General features: G+C 36.5%; 1 protein-coding gene across 4 annotated transcripts in view; it reads right to left on the bottom strand.

The window, feature by feature from the left end:
* Window positions 1-24754, bottom strand: part of TLK1 (tousled like kinase 1) — a 181335-nt gene that overhangs the window by 62697 nt on the left and 93884 nt on the right. For 3 of the 4 annotated variants that reach the window (XM_025275065.2, XM_025275068.2, XM_025275077.2), the window contains 2 exons: window positions 22320-22391; window positions 584-659 (listed from right to left, as the gene is read on the bottom strand). In XM_025275065.2, coding sequence (XP_025130850.1) covers window positions 584-659; window positions 22320-22391 — 148 coding nt within the window. Of the gene's footprint in view, window positions 1-583; window positions 660-21217; window positions 21287-22319; window positions 22392-24754 lie in introns of those variants that run through there. The other variant, XM_025275073.2, reaches the window with a different exon arrangement.

The raw sequence follows: 24754 nt of genomic DNA, 5'->3' as shown, positions 1-24754 counted from the left end.
AGTTTTGTAGTCTAATGAAAGTAATTTCCTTACTAGTTTATAATATAAAATGTAGAAGAAAAGATGAAGAAAGGATATGGAAAGAAAGCAAAAAAGGATGAAGAAAAGGTATGGAAAGAAAAAGATGATGTTTTAATGAAGCTCCTCAATCATTTTTATATAATCTTTTTTTCAACAAAAAGGATGAGTAAATTTAGGTATTTGTTTCAAAGCAAGATATAAAATTCTTATCCAAAAACAAGAAGTCATTTCAACACCATATTTCATATAAAGAGAGAACAGAGAAAGGTGATAAAGGTAATGCATATCAGGTTTGGACATGACACTTTCTAATTCTCAAAAAAATAAAGGAAATGTTAAAAAGAGTAACCATAAGCAAACTACCTGTGGTACAAAAAGATTCCAACTTCATAATATTTTTTACACAAAGTATATGTAAGCTACTATTAATGCAGATATTACACAGTATCTATATAAATCACAAGAACAGAAAACTTTAAAACAAATTATTAATTGATTAAAAACCAGAATAATTAATTGCAAATACCTCTTTGGGTATGAAGGAGGATTTTGCTTCACTTACCCTGACTACTTTCATTCTGGTTTTCTGCTTTTCTTTTTCTTCCTCTGGATGATTCTGATTGTTTCTTCTCTGGTGTCTACGGAAAGCAAGTTAACAGAGTTTTATAGTTTCAACAAACAAAATTTTATAATCACTATAAATGTCATTTTTATTTTCTAATTAAGAATTTTGCTAAATAGCATTCATGCAATGTGAATGTCTAATTACTTACATACAATTCCTTTAAAAGATAAACTTCCATAGCTATTGTATAAATTTTTAAAATTCGAAATGTAGAAGGCCTTGCACATATTACTTGAAATTTATAGAATGTGATTTGAGGTGGATGAGAAATCTGAGAGTAATCAGCCTTAAAAGATGCCCTTCAAATTCTTAAAAAACCTCCACACAGTAACAACAAATCACCATTTGTTTTTCCCATTAGTTTTCTACTATTAACATATATTCTATAAAAGTATATATATATATATATATATATATAACATATATTCTATAAACTTGGGCAAGAAAAAAAGAGCAGAACATAAATCCTAACATATATAATTCCTACATGCTTGAAATCACCTAAATGCTTGAAAATTATCCAACAACAGCAAATTCATAGATTATACCCTAAATCAGGCGTCTGCAAACTAACAGTCAGCTGGCCAAATCTGGCTAGCCACCTGTTTTTCTCAAGGCCCATAATCTAATTCTTACATTTTTTAATGACTGAAAAATATAAAAACAAAACAAGACTATTTTATCATATGAAAATTGTAAGAAATTCAAATTTCAGTGTTCATAAATTTGGTTTTTTTGGAACACAGTCACACTTTTTCATTTATGTACTGTCTATAATTCCCTTCACACCGCAACAGCAGAGTAGAGTAGTAGTTCTGTCAGAAACTGTATGGCACATTAAGCCTAAAATATCTGGACTTTTAAAAAAAAGGTTTGCAGAGCTCTGTACTACTCGATGGCTTGTTCTTAAATTACAGGTTTGTTCTTTTAACTGATAGGAAGTACTTTCATCAGGCTAAAACAACAATTTTTGTGGAGTCTGACAGAATGTTGTGTTTAGTGAAAAATTAAAACCAAATGTGCACAAGGCAATGGCACAGGGCCCTCAAATTCTAGAAGCCTGGCAAATATATCTGATGCCAGAACACAGACTATCTGAATGAATGAAACATCAGGCAACTTAAAATAGTTCTCTAAAGGCAATGGAGTCCTCCAACAAGGAAGGGACTTAACCCACATTTCGATGTCTCTTGTGGGTAGTTCTGTGATTAAATAGTATGAATGACAAAATACAATGACAGATAATACCTTGAGGTATAATACCTTGAGGTTTATATAGGTGCTCAATATCAACCTAACTCATATTGAACCTCTTTGGTTCCTCAAGGTATTATTATCTGGGGAATTTTAAGTTCTCTCACTGCCATTTTGCCAACAACATAACAAATTTAGAGAGGTTTAAGTGAATGCTACTGATCTCTGAATTCTTTAAAAACAGAAGTTACATCTTCTCCCCACCACCTCCTCCCACCTTTATGCCTAGCATAGTTATTTAATATTATCTTATAAATATATGAATATGAAATAACTTGCTCAAGGTAACCAGGATTCAAATCAGATTCAATTCTGTGTATTTCCAAGCCCTAAATATGCTTTTCCCCTCCTTCTATGTGTCATGATTATGTGTCCTACATCAAGAAGTAACTGAATGAATCAACTATACAAAAATACTTCAAAATTGTCATTAAGTTCATAAATAAAATTTATTATGTCCAATAAACTGCCCATATGTTTTCACATCATAAATTAAGAGATTAAAGAGAGCCACTCTAACTAACAATCTACTCAGGAGACAGACTGACATACGCGCAATTTAGGATAAACAGTTTATTACTTGACTTAAATGATAACTAATCTTCTATTTCTGTTGGAATAAAAATATCATCAGAAAAATTCTAAGTTAACAGTTTCATAAGGAATCCTATAGTGGATTTTAAAACAAAGGAGGCATCCCAAATAATAATTTATTCATATCCTTCCCAATTTAATCTACATAAAAATATAAGGCCAAGGAAATATGGTTTTTCAGAACAGTTTCTGAAAATGCTTCTAAGAACCATTAAAATGCTAGCATTCACTGGCTAACTCCAAGTGGGGATGGAATGGAAAGATACGGTATAGGTAGGTATTCTCAAACTTATTTGGGATAACATTCATTAAATACTTTACTGGATATACACTTCAAGACATTTAAGTCTTTTTTTCCTTTTTTTAAAAGATATATAGGGTAACTGAGTAAAATCTTTCTCTCCAATGCAAAATTTCCCTGAATTAAAATTTTTTCTGGAATAGGGAAGTGGGACAGTTTTGGGAGAAATGTCATTCTGTTTATCAGAATAAACAAACCCTCAAATGCATAATGATTACAGTAAAGAAAAAAAGGCAACAGGCTTCCCTCCTTTAAACCAGAGAAGAATTTGAGGAAGGAGAATGAAGGGAAAAAAGGATGACAGGACTAAAATTAATTTTAAGACTGTAATCTAAGACTAATGTGGGTAAGCAGCTGGAAATAGCTAGTAACTGAAAAGCAGAGCAAAGCAAAAGATGAGAAAGGGAAACCTAGATGTACCTAAATTTGCTTGTAAAGTAAACACAGGCATTATAAACATACCATTTTGCCTTCCCATGAACCCACATCCTAGTATGTAGGATATACCTACATCCTAGTGGGTATATACCTAGTATATACCCACATCCACTACCTAGTGCTGACCTCTGACTTCATTCTCACCTCTGTCAGCCCAATAGACCATAATTTTCTCAGAAGAAAAGTACCATGGATCTCTGGAAACACACAGACTAAGAATCTAACTCTGGGTCTACTATTTACCATAATTTTCAGCATGTTCCTTAACCAAGACTCAATTTTCTCATCAATTTTAAATGTGATAACAGGGGCATAAAAGGACTGTGGGGACTAAATGAGAAACATACCAGAAACATAACTAAAATAACATCTAGAACAGTGTATAGTCTGTATCAGTAAGCTATGCTTATCTGAATGGCTATCCTATTACTCCAAATATCTGCGCACTTGTATGTTTCAAGACTTCAGTCAAGTGTCATTCATTAAATGATTAGCAGCTTTTGACCTAATAGTTTACAAATTACTTGTAGGGTTTGCAAAATAAACGTTTCTTCTTTAAGGTCCCCAGTCAACTCTGATATCAACTATAGGCCAATTTAGGCCTTCAGTCTAGGACCTAAAGATTACATCACTAACTCTAAGACAAATATACTTTAAACAGTTTTCTGGTTTTGAATTTAAATAATCTGAGCAACACCTATATTAAACAAAACAGAAACTCTCAATGAAGCCTAATGTTGCCAATTCTCCTAGGTCATTCTTTGTGTATGGACTTATTTTGAAATTTCGAACCTTGAGGATTTAGGATAGGCAGAAACTCAGCAAGTATTTAACCTCTAAAATGGCTAATCACTGAAAAAAAGTTCAGAATACTATCAGCGACTTTCACATTGTACTCCAGGAACACCTCAGGGGAAAGGAGGTTGTGTCTCCGAAGTTACTGAAGGAAAGGAAGGAGCAGGTGGCTGAGCTGAGGCTCCAGCCACCAGTGAGTGCGTGTGTGCTCAGTCACTTCAGTCTTGTCCAACTCTTTGCGATCCCATGGACTATAGCCAACCAGTCTCCTCTGTCCATGGGATTTTCCAGGAAAGAATACTGGAGTGGGTTGCCATTCCCGTCTCCAGTGTCTAGCCACTAGACACATCCTATCCCATACCGTATCCCTTGGAACACAGCGTATATCTTAAGATCAATACTGTACACCAGATTTACTTCAAAGAAAGAGATCAATGACTTCAAACATGTTTAAAAACCCCTGATCCTGACCAAACATCAGTTTCCTAGAAAATCTAAGGGACATCAATCAGGTCACCACTGTTAATTTTGTAAGGTATAAAACTTGTATACATTGAGCATTTTATACAGAACACTTTCAAACTTGTTACTGCTCTAACACTGTCATTCTTTCCTCTATTTTTTTCTCAGTTACTGCGCTACAATTGAGCACAACGGGAAGGATCATTATGGAAGGCAAAATAGTATGACTTGGCTTTAAAGTAAAGATGGAAAGACTACAGTAATTATAAAAAGTCAAAGAATTCCGGCATTCAGTGGAACAGTGGTTAGGAGAATATGATGAAAGGAGAAATTGGTATTCTTCAAATCCATTTAGTTTTAAAAGTTCTAGTTTGTAATCATACCAAAACCTGAATGATTACTCTGGCATTTAAATGTTCCAAGATATTAGGGTGAGTTTATACAGCATTTTCTAGAGTTAGAAGTAAATTAAAAAAAAAAAAAGATAAATCTAAAGGACTCAAGGGGCAATAGTGATATATCTAATGTTCTATTTCATCTGAAATTTAAGTCAGTGATTATTAAACAAGGCTTTTATATCTAATCATGTGGCCTCTCGATTTATCTTAAAAATAAATCTGCCTTTCATCAATGCAAATAAGACCAAATATAAGAAAATAAGAACCTTAATGCTATCACAGAGTGAGGGAGGGAAAGCAACATGGATTGTTGAAAATTGATCACCACCTCTACAAGCCTCCAACTAGAGTGAAAGTCACTCAGTCGTGTCCAACTCTTTGCGACCCCATGGACTATACAGTCCACGGAATTCTCCAGGCCAGAGTACTAGAGTGGGTAGCCTTTCCCTGCTCCAGGGGATCTTCCCAACCCAGGGATCGAACCCAGGTCTCCCCGGGTAGAGAGGTATTTTAAAATTACTGGAATAAATGCATGACAGAAAATTTTAACAGTTTGTGGAAACATATTATAATATCAGTAAAAGAGGAGTGGATATTAAAATTTATTCTTCACCTCTACCTTAGGTAGAGATCATAGCTCCAACTGAATGGAACAAAAACAAAAGTCAGACAGCATCACATATAATAAAATTATTGAGTTAACAGACACAAATATTTTTAATTTCTTTCCGTTAAATGAGAAAATAAGGTAGAAAGAAAAGTTGCTCTAATATTAAGTAATATCTGTATAATAAAATATTCAACCCTCAAACTTGTCAGAATGGCTTTTTTCTGACTGATTCACTTACTAAAGACTGATTTAAAAAATACAACTCATTAGCTACTTCAATGATTCATATAGTTACTGAGGTACCAAATTCAAGGTCATTATACTTTTGACAAATGGCACTTAAACCTTTTGCCCACAGCTGGTAATAACAATGCTTCATTCACATTTCTAGGCAAAATCTTTCAAATTAGTTTTGAGACAGAAGAAATCTTTGATATTTTATAGCACATACCAAAACAGCACTGAACTAAAAGGGACATCTAGAGCCTTATAACAATAATCAATGTAAAACAGATGTTCCAGTCAAGAATATCAAATGTACAAGAAACTATTTCTTCCAACCTTTGCTGTAAAGATTAGGTTAGAATAATGCCCTATATGAAAAATGAAATTCTGTAGTGAGAACTTCCTTGCAGCTTTGTATCTGATTTACATTTAGATAAAATCTATCACAAAACATGTATACCCTAATTCCAGGATGATTTTGAGTTAGCATGACCTGAAAAATTCTCAGTCTTTCTCTGCCCAAGAGTCAAACTTTAATATTAACAATTATCTATAAATCTTTGCTTGAATCTCTGACACCCAAAAGATCTATGTTATACTGCAGAATTCAATATAAAAAATATGAAAAGTTTATATATGCAACATTTTGGGATCTTATCACCAAATAAAAGCTGTTCACCAAATAAAAGCTGTTTCCTTGCTGTTCAAAGGAAATCCAATCAACATATCAGCAATTTTGAGTGTAGCCTATTCTGCTGTATTGCCTTTATTATTTAATAATATGTAATGTCAAAGATGGTAGACAGCCAAAAAGAAATTAGGCAACCCCCAACTAAAATGTATGCTGCCTTAAGTTAACTTAAAGTGCACCAGCTCACAACATTTTTAAAAGCCTGAAGGATTTTGACTCCCTCCACAAATATACAGCATCCATAACCACTTCAATACCTAAAAATATATAATATTTAATCTCATTTTCAATTTTTAAAAGCTACTTTATACCTACCATCCTCACAGCTGTATTAGGTTGGTACAAAAGTAATTGTGGTTTCAGACCATGAAATTTAAATCACTGTAACTAGGCTCAAACATGTCTTTATTAATCAAAATAGGAACCATTACAGTCAACACATTTTTGCCAAAGAGAAGTTTATTTCTACAGTGTAAAATTCAGGCCTCAGGATTCGACGAATTTTTGGAAACCATTCTCTGTGTCCTATAGAGGTGTTTGAAGAAGTGGTAGTCAGTTGGCGAGAGGTCAGGTGAGCACGGCAGATGAGGCAAAACTTCATAGACTAATTCGTTCAACTTTTGAAACGCTGGTTGTACATCATGTGGCCGGGCGTTGTCATGGAGAAGAACTGGGCCCTTTCTGTTGACCTATGCTGGCAGCAGGTGTGTTCAGTTTTTGGTGCATCTCATCGATTTGCCGAGCATACTTCTCAGATGTAATGGTTTTGCCAGAATTCAGAAAACTCTAGATCACCAAAATTCAGCAGCAGATCACCAGTGACCATGACCTTTTTTGGGTTGCAAGTTTGGCTTTTGGAAGTGCTTTGCAGCTTCTTCTTGATTCAACCACTGAGCTGGTCACCGCTGATTGTCATATAAAATCTACTTTTTGTCGCACATCACAATCCAATTGAGAAATGGTTCACTGTTGCTGCACAAAATGAGAAGACCACACTTCGAAATGATTTTTTTTTTTTGATTTGCAGTCAGCTCATGAGGCACCCCACCTATCACGTGTTTTCACCTTTCCAATTTGCTTCAAATGCTGAATGGTCAACATTGAGTTCTTCAGCAAAACTTTCTGTAGTTTTAAGAGGATCAGCTTTGACGATCCTCTCAATTGGTCCTTGTCACCTTCCAATGGCAGACCACTGTGCTCCTCTATCTTCAAGGCTCTCATCTCTGTGGCAAAACTTCTTGAAGCACCACTGCATTGTATGTTCGTTATTAGTTCCTGGGTCAAATGTGTTGATGTTGTGAGTCATTTTTGCTGCTTTATGACCCATTTTGAACTCAAACGAAAGAAATTTGCTTTTTGACTAACATCATTTCCATAGTCTAAAATATAAACAGCAAGTAGTAAGTCATTGGCAAAAAAACAAAGCAAGAAATGTGCATTAAAATGATGTATAACATAACCACATTTATTAAAGAATGCATTCCAATATCAAAAGGCAAAGACCAACAATGCAAACTGCAATTACTTTTGCACCAACCTAATACTTCTTACAAGGCTGTATATTGTCACCCTGCTTATTTAACTTATATGCAGAGTACATCATGAGAAACACTGGACTGGAAGAAACACAAGCTGGAATCAAGATTGCCGGGAGCAATATCAATAACCTCAGACATGCAGATGACACCACCCTTTTGGCAGAAAGTGAAGAGGAACTCAAAAGCCTCTTGATGAAAGTGAAAGCAGAGAGTGAAAAAGTTGGCTTAAAGCTTAACATTCAGAAAACGAAGATCATGGCATCTAGTCCCATCACTTCATGGGAAACAGATGGGGAAACAGTGTCAGACTTTATTTTTGGGGGCTCCAAAATCACTGCAGATGGTGACTACAGCCATGAAATTAAAAGATGCTTACTCCTTGGAAGGAAAGTTATGACCAACCTAGATAGCATATTCAAAAACAGAGACATTACTTTGCCAACAAAGGTTTGTCTAGTCAAGGCTATGGTTTTTCCTGTGGTCATGTACGGATGTGAGAGTTGGACTGTGAAGAAGGCTGAGCACCAAAGAATAGATGCTTTTGAACTGTGGTGTTGGAGAAGACTCTTGAGAGTCCCTTGGACTGCAAGGAGATCAGCCCTGGGTGTTCTTTGGAAGGAATGATGCTAAAGCTGAAACTCCAGTACTTTGGCCACCTCATTTGAAGAGCTGACTCATTGGAAAAGACTTTGATGCTGGGAGGGATTAGGGGCAGGAGGAGAAGGGGATGACAGAGGATGAGATGGCTTGATGGCATCACTGACTCGATGGACATGAGTCTGGGTAAGCTCCGGGAGTTGGTGATGGACAGGGAGGCCTGGCGTGCTGCAATTCATGGGGTCGCAAAGAGTCGGACAAGACTGAGCGACTAAACTGAACTGAACTGAATACTTCTTACGCTCCTATTACCTGGACCTATTCTAATTTATATTCACATTTGCTTAAAAGGAACATATTACATCTTTGATACTGATAAAGTACAGTTTTGTTTGCCATTTTCTTATCATTCATATGGCATAACTATTTCTTGGCATTTTCTCTTTTGGCTTTCCATTTGACTTAAGGCTTTATTTACTAAATACTATAAACCATAAAATTAGAATCAAGTTGGACCTTCTCCTCTGTTCATATGATCTGAAAAGTAGTTTTAAAATCATACAATCTGGATACAACAGCCACAAGGAGCAAATACTATGGGGGGAAAAGCAAATTTTCAAGATACTGTAGTCTGAGAATGTTGACATTTTGAGAATGCCTGTTACAAATACTATTATTATAATACAAAATACTATTATAAATACTAAATTCAGAAAGTTAACTACCTGACTTTTTTAAAGTGGTATTTCATTGTTATTATTTTCTGTCTAGCAGTACTACTGCACTATAACCAGAAAAAAAAAAAATTCTTTTTAGTCTATTTTTTAAAAGAAATTGTTTTATAATTTATCTATCAGCACCAATTCTCAATGTTGACTATATTTCATAATCACAAAGCTGTTATTTAAAGCTCATGCTGGCGTCCCCATCCCAAATTTAAACATCTATTAAAGGATATCAAAGAAATCTGTACGTTTTTAAAAGCTCCAAAAGTGATGCTAATACATCATCAGGATTAGCAATAGTCAATCTAATATATAGCAATACAGCATGTATTTCCTGCACATTCCACTTTAGAGAATCTCTAAAATTAGTTGTTATTCTTTATATACTCTTCCATTAAAAATTACAGACCAAAATTGTGACATACAGCAGAAACTTCATTAGGATATGAGAAGTCCAAGGGGTTATTATGGTTACTCAGTTATTTTAGAAAATGAGAATTATTCTTAAAGAAAATTAGTAAAATACTATGTTCTCCTGACATAAAAACACATCCAATACTTTAAAAACTGTACTATAGTACAAGCATAGCTCATTTTATTGAGCTCTGCTTTACTGCACACTTTGCAGATGTCATATTTTTTACAAATTGAAGGTTTCTGGCAATCTTGATCTAGCAACTCTTTTGATCCCATTTTCCCAACAGCATTTGCTTACTTTCTCTCTCTGGATCACATTTTAGTAATTCTTACAATATTTAAAACTTCTTCATTATTATATTTGTTATGGTGATCTGTGATCCATGATCTTTGATGTTACTACTGTAATTGTGTTGGGGTGGCACAAACTGTAACCATATGACAGTGATCTTAATTGATAAAATGTTGTGTGTCTTCTGATTGCTCCACTGACCAGCCATTCTCTCCCTCTCCTTGCACTTCTCTATTCTCTGCTACTGCTGCTAAGTCACTTCAGTCGTGTCCGACTCTGTGCGACCCCACAGACGGCAGCCCACCAGGCTCCCCTGTCCCTGGGATTCTCCAGGCAAGAACACTGGAGTGGGTTGCCATTTCCCTCTCCAATGCATGAAAGTGAAAAGTGAACGTGAAGTCGCTCAGTCATGTCCGACTCTTAGCGATCCCAAGGACTGCAGCCTACCAGGCTCCTCCGTCCATGGGATTTTCCAGGCAAGAGTACTGGAGTGGGTTGCCATTGCCTTCTCTATTCTCTAAGACACCACAATACTGAGATTAGGCCAACTAGTAACCCTACAATGGCCTCTGAGAGTCCAAATGAAAGGAAGAGTTCTACATCTCTGACTTTCACCAAAAGCTAGAAAGGATACAGCCTAGTGAGGAAGGTATGCTGAAATCTGAGAGACAAGCTGAAAGCTAGGCCTCCTGAGCCAGTTAGTCAGGTTGTAAATGCAAAGAAAAAGTTCTTGAAGGAAATTAAAAGTACTACTACAGTAAACACACAAACTGTAAGAAAGCAAAACACCCTTACTGGGGATATGGAGAACATTTGAGTGGTCTGGACAGAAGATAAAACCAATCACAACATCCCCTTAAGCCAAAGACTAATCCAGAGCAACTCTATGAAGGCTGAGAGAGGTGAGGAAGAGTAGAAGTGTGAAGAGGTAGAGGTTGGTCCATGAGGTTTATGGAAAAAAGCTGTTTCCTTAACAATGAAAGTACAAGGTGAAACAGCAAGTACTGATATAGAGGCTGCAATGAGTTATCCAACAGACCAGCTGAGATAATTACTGAAAGTGGCAACAGTAAACAACAGGTTAATGTAAACAAATCAATCTTCTATTGGAAGAAGATGCCACCTAGGACTTTCATAGCTCGAGAGAAGTCAGTGCCTGGGTTCAAAGCTTCAAAAGACAGGCTGACTCACTTGTTAGGGGCTTTTACAATTGGTGACTTGAAGTTACAACCAATGCTCATTTACCATTCCGAAAATCCTAGGACCCTTAAGAATTATTACTAAATCTACTCTGCCTGTATTCTGTCTGAATATTCATTGGAAGGATGATGTTGAAGCTAAAGCTCCAATTCTTTGGCCACCTGATGTGAAAAATCAACTCAGTGGAAAAGATCCTGATGCTGGAAAAAACTGAGGGCAGCAGAAGAGGGTGACAGAGGATTAGATGGTTGGATGGTATCACCAACTCAATGGACATGAGTTTGAGCAAACCTGTGAAGGACAGGGAAGCCTGGCGTGCTTCAATCCATGGGGTTGCAGAGTCGGCTATGACTTGTCGACTGAACAACTAATACTACGACTCTGCCTGTGCTCTATAAACGGACAACAAAACCTGGATGATCACACATCTGTTTACAACATGGTTTACTAAATATTTTAAGCCCCCTGTTGAGTCCCAGTGCTCAGAAACAAAGAGATTCCTTTCAAAATATTACTGCTCACTGACAATGCACCTGATCATCCAAGAGCTCTGATGGAGATGTTCAAGATTAATGTTGTTTTCATTCTTGCCAACAAAACATCCATTCTACAGCCCACAGGTCAAGGAGTAATTTCAACTTACAAGTTTTATTATCTAAGAAATACATTTTGTAAAGCTATAAGCCACCTGTGGCCTTCCCAGATGGCACCAGTGATAACCTGCCTGCCAATGCAGGAGACAAAAAAGATGTGGGTTCAATCCGTGGGTTGTGAAGATCCCCTGGAAAAGGAAATGGCATTCCACTCCAGTATTCCTGCCTGGAAAATTCCATGGGCAGAGGAGCCTGGCGGGCTACAGCCCATGGAGTTACAAAGAGTCAGACACAACTGAGCGCCTGAGCACATAAAATATAGCTGCCATAAAATTCCTTCGATGTAATTCCTTTGATAGATCTAGGCAAAGTAAACTGAAAACTTTCTGGAAAGGATTCACTATTCTAGAGCTATTAAGAACATCTGGGATTCATGGGAAAAGGTTAAAATATTAACAGGAATGTGGAAGAGACAGATTTCAACCCTCATGGATGACTTTGAGGGGCTTAAAGCTTCAGTGGAGGAAGTAACCACAGATGTGATGGACAGCAAGATAACTAAAAGTAGAAATGGAGCCTAAAGATGTGACTGAATTGCTGCAATCTCATGATAAAATTTCATGCTCCGTGGTAAAGAATCCACCTGCCAATGCAAGAGATGCACATGTGGGTTTGCTCCCTGAGTTGGGAAGATCTCCTTGAGTAGGAAATGGCAACCCGCTCCAGTATTCTTGCCTGGAAAATCCCATGGACAAAGGAGTCTGCTAGGTTACAGTTCATGGAGTTCTAAAGAGTTGGACAGAACTGAGTAGCATTACTACTACAGAGAAATCAATGGCAAAAGGAAGAGTCAATTAATGTGCAAACATCATTGTTTTAGAAATGGCCAGAGCCTCTCTAACTTCCAGCAACAATCACCCTGACTGATTAGTCAGCACTCATCAGTATTGAAGCAAGACACTCCACCAGCAAAAAGATTACGACTTGATGAAGGCTTAAAAGATGGTGAGCATTTCTTAAAGTGGTATTTAAAAATTAAAGCATGTACACTGCTTTTTCAGATAAAATGCTACTGCACACTTAACAGATTATGGTATAAATATAACTTTTATACACACTGTGAAACCAAAAAATTCATGTGACTCGCTTTATTTTGGTATTTGCTTTATTGTGGTGCTATGCAACTAAACCGGCAGTATCTTTGAGGTATGCCTGTATAAGATACTAAAACCAAATTTCTCAGTATTGTCAACTTGTGCTGAATGTACTTAAGTGTGAAAACATATTTGTCAGAAAAAAAACATTTGTGAAGTTCTGTCAGTCCAGGCATATCCTGGATTGGCAAATTTGATGAATATGCTAAATCATCTTAAAACTAAATATTTCCAAAAAAGAATACCACTCTTTTTCAAAAGACTAACTAGGGTCATTAACTTATAAGTAATATACCACTTTAGTTATACAGAGAGAGCACAGAACAATAGTTGAAAGCTTCACTTTCAAATAAGACACTGGAGAATTTTAACTATTAACTTACTATATGTAGCAAATTAACCTCTCTGAGCTTCTGTTTTCACAGAAGAGACGTGAAACTTAAACAGAAATGTCATCTAGCTCCACATGTAACATGCTAAGACTTTATTTTCCCTCCTTCATTAATGGGGTGGTTCCCAACCAGAGGACATTTGCCTCTACCCCAAAGGATACATGGCAATATCCAGAGACATTTTCAGTTGCCACAACTCGGGGTGGGGGCCAGGGGATGGGCTACAGATATCTAATGTATCATGTAGAGATGCTGCTAAGTATCCTATGTTACACATGACAACTCTCTCCCCACCCCAAGAATTATCTGGCCCCCAAAGTCAATAATGTTTAGAAACCTTGGTTTGATGAACACATTAGAATTATATGTTGACACAAAAACTGCTTGTGTATTATGTGACAACTAAAGGCTGTTATCAAATTTATTTATTCAACAAATATTTACTATGCCTCTATGATGCTTAAGTGCTATACCAGAGTCCACTTTAAAGTATGTCTTCATTGTTAAAGTGACCTGGAATTTTTCTCTTCAAATATTGCTTTATCAGCTTAGAATTTTCTTGCTCTAAAAATCACCCACCCCCACTAAAAATGTACTTTTTTAAAAAGGGAAACACTAAAAAAAGGGGGTGGGGGGACATTTAACAGCTGTTTGTTTTCTAAATAAACCGCTAACTGCTAAGTCACTTCAGTCGTGTCCAACTCTGTGCGACCCCATAGACGGCAGTCCACCAGGCTCCCCCGTCCCTGGTATTCTCCAGGCAAGAACACTGGAGTGGGTTGCCATTTCCTTCTCCAATGCGTGAAAGTGAAAAGTGAAAGTGAAGTCGCTCAGTTGTGTCCTACTCTCAGTGACTCCATGGACTGCAGCCTACCAGGCTCCTCTGTCCATGGGATTTTCCAGGCAAGAGTACTGGAGTGGGGTGCCATTGCCTTCTCCAACTAAATAACTGGCCTACAGAATCAAGATTTATTGATTTATAAGAAATCAAAAATAATCTAGACAGAGTATATCAGAGTTTCTAAGAAGGGAGCCTAAGTGTGTTTATTTTGGAAAGGTGATTCTGACACACACAGTCCTCCACCTTTATGGAAACAGGAACACAGAGCCAGTCAGTACTGGGCCAACATTTGACTTCCAGTGTTTTTCCTTCCAAGACACTAAGGACATATAGTCAACCAGGACAGACCACATCCTTTGCTGTGAACTCTGTCATATAACATATTTTAGCACTGGATACTCCATAAGTCTAACTGAATATACTTCCTGTAAGAACATGTCCTTTAGGGACTTCCACCACCCTTCAATGGAGTGGTGTGGGTTCAATCCATGGTGAGGGAACTAACTCCCACATGCCATGGGATAAGGTCAAAGAAGAAAAAACCATGTTCTTTAATGTTTAGTGGTAGACTATTTGAATACAATTTTTTCTTTTTAAATAAAAGGAAATTCCAAGTAATTCCAAGTATTTCACAGAAACTATAATTTCTAAGTTTGACTATTAGTCTTAATAGAGAGAGAAAAAAACACATTTATTCCCCTACTGAGAAAATGTCTTTATTGGTGATACAAAATCCTACTAATCTCACCAAGTACTATAGTAAGAAGTTTGTGAGAAAATACTGCCAGTGGAAGATAAGTAAAGAAGACAGAGGAACTAAATCAAACAGAACACCACAAAGGTCATTAATCGGGCTAAAACATTTCAGAAAATAATGCAGGTTACAGGACACAAAGAATATTTCTTAAAGTTGATGAGGACAGTAAAACTAGATATCTAACAATCTTTAGAAACAGAGTAGGTTTAAACAGAATAAAGTAAAAAACAAAGTAATTCATTTAGGGAGAAACAGGTATAAAAATCTAACTTTCACTGACATTTAACTATACACCACTAAATTAATTTTTCAAGTTTTCTTTCTTACTGGGTTCTCAAACTAGGACATTAAAGAAAAGGTCTGTCTAGGTTATAACGTGTGTGTGTGTGTGTGTGTGTGTGGAGAGAGAGAAGTAAAACTTAAATGAATTTTAAAGAAAAGGTCTGTCCAGGTTATAATGTGTGTGTGTGTATGTAGGTATGTATGTATATAGGAAGAGAGAGAAGTAAAACTTACATGAATTTTAAAAATCAATCTAAAACCTGAAATTCAAGGCCAGTATTACCTCTGCTGCCAAGTCGCTTCAGTCATGTCCGACTCTGTGCGACCCCATGGACTGCAGCCTACCAGGCTTCTCCGTCCATGGGATTCTCCAGGCAAGAACACTGGAGTGGGTTGCCATTTCCTTCTCCAAGTATTACCTCTACTTTCAAATAAAATCATAACTTCCAATCAATCTAAGGTCACTAAGTGTTCATAGAGGAAACATTTCAGCTAAAGAATATGTAGAGGACAAAAGGCAATATAAAAACGTAGAGATGGGGATGTACATTAAAACAAAGGTAAAAACAGAAAATGCTCTCCTAATCCAGGCAATTCACGAATACCAGGGAATCAATCATACCATTTAATCAATTCATATATGTCTATGCATAATTTAATGCGAAAAAGGAGATTTTTAAATTAAAAAACTATTAAAGAACTATATAAATAATATGACTTGTTCTAAACATGAAAATAATGCATCCCTAAAGCCAAGTGGCACCCCACTCCAGTACTCTTGCCTGGAAAATCCCATGGGCGGAGGAGCCTGGGAGGCTGCAGTCCACGGGGACGCTAAGAGTCGGACACGACTGAGCGACTTCACTTTCACTTTTCACTTTCATGCATTGGAGAAGGAAATGGCAACCTACTCCAGTGTTCTTGCCTGGAGAATCCCAGCGACGGGGGAGCCTGGTGGGCTGCTGTCTATGAGGTCGCACAGAGTCGGACACGACTGAAGCAACTTAGCAGCAGCAGCAGCAGCAGCAAAGCCAAGTAAGGTTGTTTTAGTTCTGATTCCCTAGTGTTCTTGATTTCTACTTCCTCCAAAATATGAAAGTAAGAACACACACAACGTGGCCCTTTAAAAATTATTTTTAGAAAAGAATAAAACTAAGCATTAATGCTTCAAAGTGTCTTCAACACCGTAAAACTTCAATTCAAATAAGGAGGGGGAAAATTTGGATTTAAATACCAAGACTATTTCTAGAAATTAAATTCAAATGAGAAAGTTAATTAGATCTTTCATAAAATGGCTTTCGTTAATCAACATTAGTTCCTCTTCGCTTTCTGTCACTAGAGTGGTATCATCTACATATCTGAGGTTGTTGACACTTCTCTGAAGAAAATCAAGGCAATGAATCTATATCATATTCCTCTTTCATTACAATCATTACAATTCTGAAAGTGCACCAAAGTTTAAATGTTTAGATGCAACAACTGTTCCAGCTTCTGTGTATCTGTAACTTAAAAATCCTTAACCCTAAATAAATCAAATATCCCCCCAAATGCACCTGGATCAAAAAATAAACAATAATTCAATGCCAGTGGATACATGGTAAAAGAACTGATAATTACCCAGAAGGAAGGGGAGAAAAAAGTTTAGTTCTAGAAAAGGATAGTATGTATTTTAAACTGTTCAACTATGATTCAGGTTATACAGAAGTTGTATAAAAGGAGACAAAAGGATCCTGCAAGGAGAATGGCAAATGGGTGGAAAACACTGATAAAAGGAAACATGGGCTCCTTATCTAATCCTCATAAAATAATCTGTACTTACTGCCAGAAATAATAATAATCTGCCAGGAGGTAAGGCACACAGACCATGTCTCTAATTCCTTCAGGTATCCGAAGACATTTAAATAAGGTGAGTGACTCCTCTCCCCTGTAAGCTCCTTCCTTGTCTCTCCCATAAATTTTTTTTATTATTCTCCTCACACCCACAATCCACTCAAGATTTTCTCCTTTAGTTGATACTCTCTATTTTCATTCTGAAGAAAGAGAAAGGTTATCAGGTATGGAAGTTCACTGATCAGAGGAAAGATTGTTCCTAGTCAGTCCTGTCCACAACTAACCCTGTCCACCGAGTCTGGAACTTCATACCACCTCTGGGCAAAGTTTACTTTAGTTCCTCCTCTCTCTTCAGCACTTTGCTTGTCCCTGTCCCATCAAAGGTCTGCTATGATCCTCTCCCTAGCACATAATAAGTCAAGTCTGTTAAGACTCTGGATACCACCTCCCTTTCTTTACAGTCAAGGTTCTTCCAAGAGCAGTCAATATTTGCTCACTGTCCAATTGTTCCTTAATCAACTACTATCTGGCATCTTGCTCTCATTAGGCTACTAACACTAAGCCTAAGTGACAAATTCTTAGTCACTTTTTAGTTGTTATCTTAGTTGACTTTCATGACATTTAATCCTCCTCATTATTCTCCTTCTCCGCTGGCTCCTCTTGTATCCACCCCTTTACCTCCTCCTCTTTCTCCAGCACACCCATCTTGCCTGCTCACATTTCCTAGCATTACATACACTATGAGTTCATCTTTAAAAGCGGTTTTTAAACTTCTGGGTCTCCAAACCTGTCTACAAACTTTTAAAAATTGTTGAGGACCCCAAAGAGTCTTTGTTTATGTGGGATGTAACTATCGTTTTAACATTTTAGTAGATAAAACTAAAAACACCAGAACACACAAGTACACAATCAATAAATCATCAGTAATGATGTCATCACAAATCTTACAGCCTTTGGCAATTTTCACTGTAAACTCATGATGAAATGAACATTTACAAGCCAAATATGTTTTAGCGATACTATAAAAAAGGCAAATAATGTCTTTGCACTCTTGTGTGCCAAAACCCACTAAGTCTTCATCTTCAATCTAACCTCCTTCTGGAGCTCCAGATAGCTTCCTCTGCTTTGGCCATTTCACAGGTATTCAAACTCAAAACTGTCCAGAATCTAATGTGTTACCTTCTATGCTAACCCATTCATCTTCCTTCTGTGTTGTCTATCTCACTCAAAGACATAATCATTCATCTGAGGCTGCTGCTGCTGCTAAATCACTTCAGTCGTGTCCGACTCTGTGCAACCCCAGAGATGGCAGCCCACCAAGCTCCCCCGTCCCTGGGATTCTCCAGGCAAGAACACTGGAGTGGGTTGCCATTTCCTTTTCCAATGCATGAAAGTGAAAAGTGAAAGTGAAGTCGCTCAGTCGTGTCCAACCCTCAGCAACCCCATGGACTGCAGCCCACCAGGCTCCTCCATCCATGGGATTTTCCAGGCTAACTACCTATAAATAATCTGAGGTTCCTCCCTCTCCTTCTCTACCCTCATTCAGTCATCAAAACCTACTTTTAAAATCTAGTGGAATCTGAGAGCTTGTTAGAAATGCAAACACCCACTCCAGATCTGTAAGAACCCTTGGTAATTCACTTGCACATTAAAGTCTGAGCAGCATGGGCCTGGGTGGTTATAGTATCAATAGTTGAGAGAATCCAAAGAAGGCAAAGTCCAAAACACAAACTTGAGAGCACTGTAATTAGAACTCCCACTTGAAGTTTTCTCTCTGGTTAACCCTGGAGTTTTGTAAAGGCAACAGCATTCCTTAACTAAATGATCTTCCCAACTTGGGTTTCATCGTCCTCTCATTTCATCCTATTCACTGCCCCCTTAAGGAGCCTTCTTCATCTCTACTTGTCTTGTTTCCCTTCTTGTCATCTTCTAGAAAGAAGTCCAAATTCCTTACTATGAAATACAAGGGCACTTAAACTCTGACTTTGCCTATCTTTCAGCATCTTTGCATTATCTTCTCTATATAAGAAGTCGGAAAACCAGGTCAATCACCCAAGCAGCTTGTTTTTGTTTTTTCCCCCAAGCTCCTCAGATGAGCTAAAGGACAGTTAGGATTGACAATCACGGCCCTACATCTTGAACAAAACCATGCTGTCGTTGTTCAGTCGCCCAGTCGTGTCTGACTCTGCGAGCCCATGGACTGCAGCCTGCCACATGCCATACTTCCACGCAAAAGCACACCCTAGTACCGCTGCCTGCTTTCTTCTCATTCTTTGTCCTTGTCCTCTGAGATGAGCCCACAGGCTTTCCTCAGGACTCAACTATCATCTCTTCTTTGAGGGAAGACCTCTCTTTCCTCTTTCCCTACCTCTCCCCTGCAGGCAGATGGAATTAGAGGTTTCTTGCTCTTTCCTCCCATAGTACCTCGTGCTTGCATCTGTTGTAGCACAGCCCACACTGGTTATGGAACTGTTTGTCCTACTAGACACTGATCTCATGTGAAAGCAAGAACTGTGTCCTACTCATTTTTATATTCTCTGTGCTTAGACATACAGATTAGAAGATAACAGATATGTAATAAATGCTTCCTGAAACTACATTTTTAGAGACTGCTGAACAGCCCTAGAGTGATGTAAAATAAAGCAAAACAAGACTGATGCAATTTCTTTCATCCAAGACTGGACAATTTCATCAAAAGACAACCCTTTTTGTTTTACAATTTTACATTTAGAAATAAAAGGCAAGCTCATGTATGAAGTGATTCACATATAAACTACAATGAAAATTTCAGCTGAAGTAATCAACCTAACATTGAATATCAGATGTTTTTCACTTTTAATAGTAAAAGGATAGATGAAAACAAGAGGTTCTTAGTGTCTGAAAAACAGTACTGGGAAGAGGTTAGAAACCAGGGGGATATTATTAGTAGGCTAAAATCTTCATAAATACTAAAAGGAAGTAAAATGCCCAATTAATGAACCAAAAATGCAAGATATGCATAATATTTATATTATAATGTGGAAATAAATAGCAGGAAGAAAAGCTAAGAGAATGGAGATCAGGGTGAGGTAGGGGTGGGTGGTAGAGAATGCTATTAAAAAAAATTAATAAACCTTCTGCTGTCTATAAAAACAAAAACTATTATCTTAAAAAATAAAAAATGTTATGGTTCAGGGGATGGATTACCAAAAGAATAAAATGACATCAGCAGACAATGGAATACTACATAAACCTTACTATTACGTGTACTGGGGAAAAAAGAAGTACTTCTATCCTGTAGCTCTTTGCTCTCAACAACTTTACTTCATGACCCATGAGAATCTGTACTGTGATGTACATGAAGTATCACCCTAAGGGAAATCATTAATTGAGCCATCTCGTAGTGAAACAAAGTCTTCCAGACAAATCACTTCTTAAAAGAGAAACCCCTGCCCCCAAATTTCCTTCTTCAAATTTTAAGGAAAACATATAATCTGTAGTCATTTCCAAAATATTATGCCACTTAACCATTATTTTGTAAAAATTCCAGATGCTGAACACAAAACAGCAAGAGCCAAAAGATTTTGAAAATTTTCTACTGTGACCCCAAATGTCAAAAGAAAGCCAAGTACATCCAACGGTTAACCAAATTGTATTTCAGTGCAAATACCATTAAGGTCTTAAAAAAACTTTTTTTAACATAAAATACAGCCAAAAGTGAGCCTTAGAATTCTTTGGTTATTTTCTTTCAAACTGATTCTTTTGGAAGAATTCAAATATTGCATCTACAACTTACTTGGGAATATGGGTACCTAAAAGGAAGACATAAATATATAACCATTACAGGTGATCTAACTTTTCCTGTTTTTCTATTAAAAAAAAGAAAGAAAGAAAGAAAAATCTATCAAAAACACCAGGTTTAGTGAACATAAAAGAGAAATATCTAAAATTATTTTATTACCCTTCATAACATAAAACCCTATGAAAGAGGAGGCATGTGAAATTACTACATAGACCCAAACCTGTGGAAATATCAAGAAATGTTCCAAAATCCAAGAAACATTCTTGATATGGTTTTTGAAAAAATGTATTTTGACAAGATCTAAACCTACAATTCTTCAGGACTCAGTGTGTATTAATTTGGAAAAAAAAAAAAAAAAAGCTGAACTGTGATAATCTGGTGCTACAGGGGCTACTAACGCTTACCTCAAGGGAACCTACTGCAGATAAAGTCCCGTCACTTGCACAGTCCTTTCAGCTGCCTGCCAGTTGTCTCTGTGGAAGGGAAAGCCTGATGAGTGAGAGCCCTATGCCACACTCCTTTGGAGTGTCAGGGTGCCTGCACAGAACTCCACAAAACTGTCTACCTAGAGATTCCTAGATGCTTTCAATACAACAGGGCTTAAAAAGATGCCGCTGCTAATATTCTCCTTCCACTGAACACCAAACTAAATGGCTAAGAGTGTGCTAATGACCTATTGGTATTATTATCATGTGATAAATCTACACTAAACCAAGCAGAAAAAAGACTAAAATGGATCAAACAGAAATAAGTTAACACTGATGGGAAATATACATACACACACACACAAATGTTGAAAAGTAAGTGACAGAACTCTGTAATCTGAGAAGAAGTATTACAGACTTTTATTTGCAAAAAGTGAAGTTGTAGCATCAACAAATGAATGCTAATACCCAAAGAACCTCCTGTCTAAATATTTTTTAAAATGCCATCAAGAACATCATGCTCAACGTGAACTATACCATGGATCCAAATACCTACTTATAAAATTCCATGTATTTTCTTAGTGGGAAGAGTAAGTGGGTGGGAAAGGAAGGAATTTTTCAGATATTTTTAACCATGTAAAGTGAAAACCAATAGCATGAAATCCCACAAGAAATTTCAAAAAGAAAACAAAAAACGTGTATCTGTATCTCAAAAAGTAAACAAACCTTTGCTCAGGACCAAACTAAGAGGGAAGTATAACAAGAAATAGTAGAAAACGGTGAAAAACAACGTATTACAAAAATCACGTTCATCTCTTAGAATCATGAATGGCTAGCAACTGAAGAACATCTATACCATTAATATAAAAGTTCATCTACATAACCAAAGAAATTATATTTTCTTTCTAATGTCAAATAGTGTTCAGTCTAATGCTATGCTTCTAAAACAGAATAAAATGCTCCTATAAAAAACAAAGATTAACATTTAGCACAAGTATTAAAGGAAGAAAAAAATTAATTTTAAAAAAGGTGATTCCAACTTTTCCTTCAATAGCAACATATTTAAAATGAAGTTACTCACCTCTGATTCTTTGTCACTCAAAGATCCCAAGCTTCCAAAACTGTGATTAGAGCTTTCATTATTTGTTGAGGCCTGTGAAAGATTTTTTTAAAGGTAAAAATTAGGAGTAATTTTAAATGGAACATATTACAAAGTAAATAATCTATCTTTAGAATTAAAAACCTAATTCCTTTAAATAAGGAAGACAAATGAAGTAAAAATAAGAAACATTAAAAAAAATAAACACCAACGTCATAACAATATAGCTTAGAATGTTTTATTAAATCAATAAAGTTCTGTCGTGTTTCAGGAACTGACTTCTTAGCTGATTTTTTAGATTATTAGATTCAGGAGCAAAAGAAGTGAGATGTTATTAGGATAAAAAGAGCCTTAAAATTACTTCCCAATAAAAACTAATCTAATGCTTCCTTTAACTCAAACTATTATTTGTGTTCCTTAATTCCCACCACAATCTTATCAAATTCTATTGTATCTCATCCTCACCCCTTTGCCTCTTCATATAAACAAATTGGTCAATCTTCAGTTCCTCTTTGTTTGGGATTAGTCTTTCAAAAGAATCTTATATTAATTTGACCATGTTAACTGCTTCACTGAAGAGTTTCTAAATTTCTTTTACAATATTTTGGACTGTGACAGTAATGAGCTATCTCTGTCAAATAACATTTTCTATGTTACTATATGTTTCTATGATGCTTATTATTTTGTGGACTTTTTGGAAATATTAGTACATTAGATTGATGTCTTGCAGGACTGTTTAGACCAGACTACAGCATATATGCCAAAGAGGACATATGAATGAACTTCATGGACAGGTCGGCCAGCTGATAGCTCTATGTTTCCCTTCAATCTGTAAGAGTAACTATTAATCCTCCCATTACGAGGTTGCAAACTAGCCTATAATTACGCTAGACTGACAAATTTCCAATTGATGACTGATAGGACATATTGCATATATGTCCAGGGCTATGCTGTAAAAGCTATTTTTAACACAAAACAGTATTTGAACTAAGATTCAAGCACTATTTAGAGGAATTTATAATCTAATTAAGACAAGATTATCAAATTAGAAATAGGCAACACCATAAACAGAAATTAAAGAGTGATAAATTAGAAAGATTCAGGGCAATGGAACCAGTGGCAATGTTTCTGAGCATCCCTAAACCCCCAAACCTATGTTTACAACAAAACCAGGTGACAAGGAATCTCCATAAATCTCCCTAAAATAGTACATGGGAAAAAATCACCAACAGAACCTGCACTGTATGAGAAGAAGCAGAAGGAAACAGAGTGTCTGACACATCTGAGAAGAGAGACCCCCCCCCCCCCCCCAAATAGCTATAACTAGAAGGATTTCTGCATCTCCTTGAAGTCTAAAGCTGGAGCAGTTAGCCTCTATGGTCAACTGCTCTCTCACTAACAGCGTCCCAATGAGCATAAACTACTGAGCATGCAATCGGAAATGAGCACATTAAGTATAATGAATATAAAGAAATAAGAACAGTGGGGAAGAGAGCAAAGCCTCAGAAATCTTAGAAAGCAAATGCCAAACTTCTGAAGAGTTCCCAAAAACAACAGCAGAGGGAGCTCTGTAAGAAATGCCACCCTCTAAACCAAAGCAAGAAAATGATGTAGATCAATCACATGAAATTGTAAGGGGGAAAAAAGCAAAAGACACAGAATTACATCCTGATAATAAAAGCATACCAGGAAAATTCACCCACTAAATAGATGAATTTATAACCAACCATTTCAAAATGAGCTAGAAAAATGACTCAAGACATGAAAGAATAACACAAATCAGATGTCAAAAAACTAAGAAGGTAACGGAATTCAGGAAAGTATCAGAAATTGAAAAAAAAAAAAAAAATTTTTCCCCCCCAAAAATAAAGATTAAACCTGAATGAACCCAATAGAAAATACATACAACAGATAATACAACAGAGAACAAGAAGGTAAAAAGGAGGAACAGTTTTGGAATCAAATGAACTGAAGAAATTAAAAGAGTGAGAGAAAGCAATCACTTAATAAAGTAATAAGGATCCAACATTCCAGTAACAGAAGTCTTTAAAAAACACCACTACAAGAGAACAAATTAGTAACAACTATAATTTGAAAAAACTTTTTTGAAAACAAAAACCAAAATCTGAAACTACTGACTGAAGGAGCACCACGTACACTTAAGAATTCAGCCAGAAGGCCAACATCTGATTTTCCAAAGGCAACACTTTACTTTTGTCCGAAGAAAACCAAGCAACATATTTCAGCTATTCAAGGAAAAAACTATGAATAAAATATCTTATGTTTGGTAAAATTGATTTCTCATCACATGGAAGACACAGATAAACTTATCAAAATGCCAAAAATTGGGAAACTCTGCTCCCATGATGGCAAGCAGTAACATTCTTGCTGACACAGGTTAGATAAGAAGTACATGG

The sequence above is a fragment of the Bubalus bubalis genome, chromosome 2, assembly GCF_019923935.1.
Source record: "Bubalus bubalis isolate 160015118507 breed Murrah chromosome 2, NDDB_SH_1, whole genome shotgun sequence".
Lineage (NCBI taxonomy): Eukaryota > Metazoa > Chordata > Mammalia > Artiodactyla > Bovidae > Bubalus > Bubalus bubalis.
Note: the sequence above shows the minus strand (reverse complement) of the source record. Positions and strands in the feature narration are given on the sequence as shown.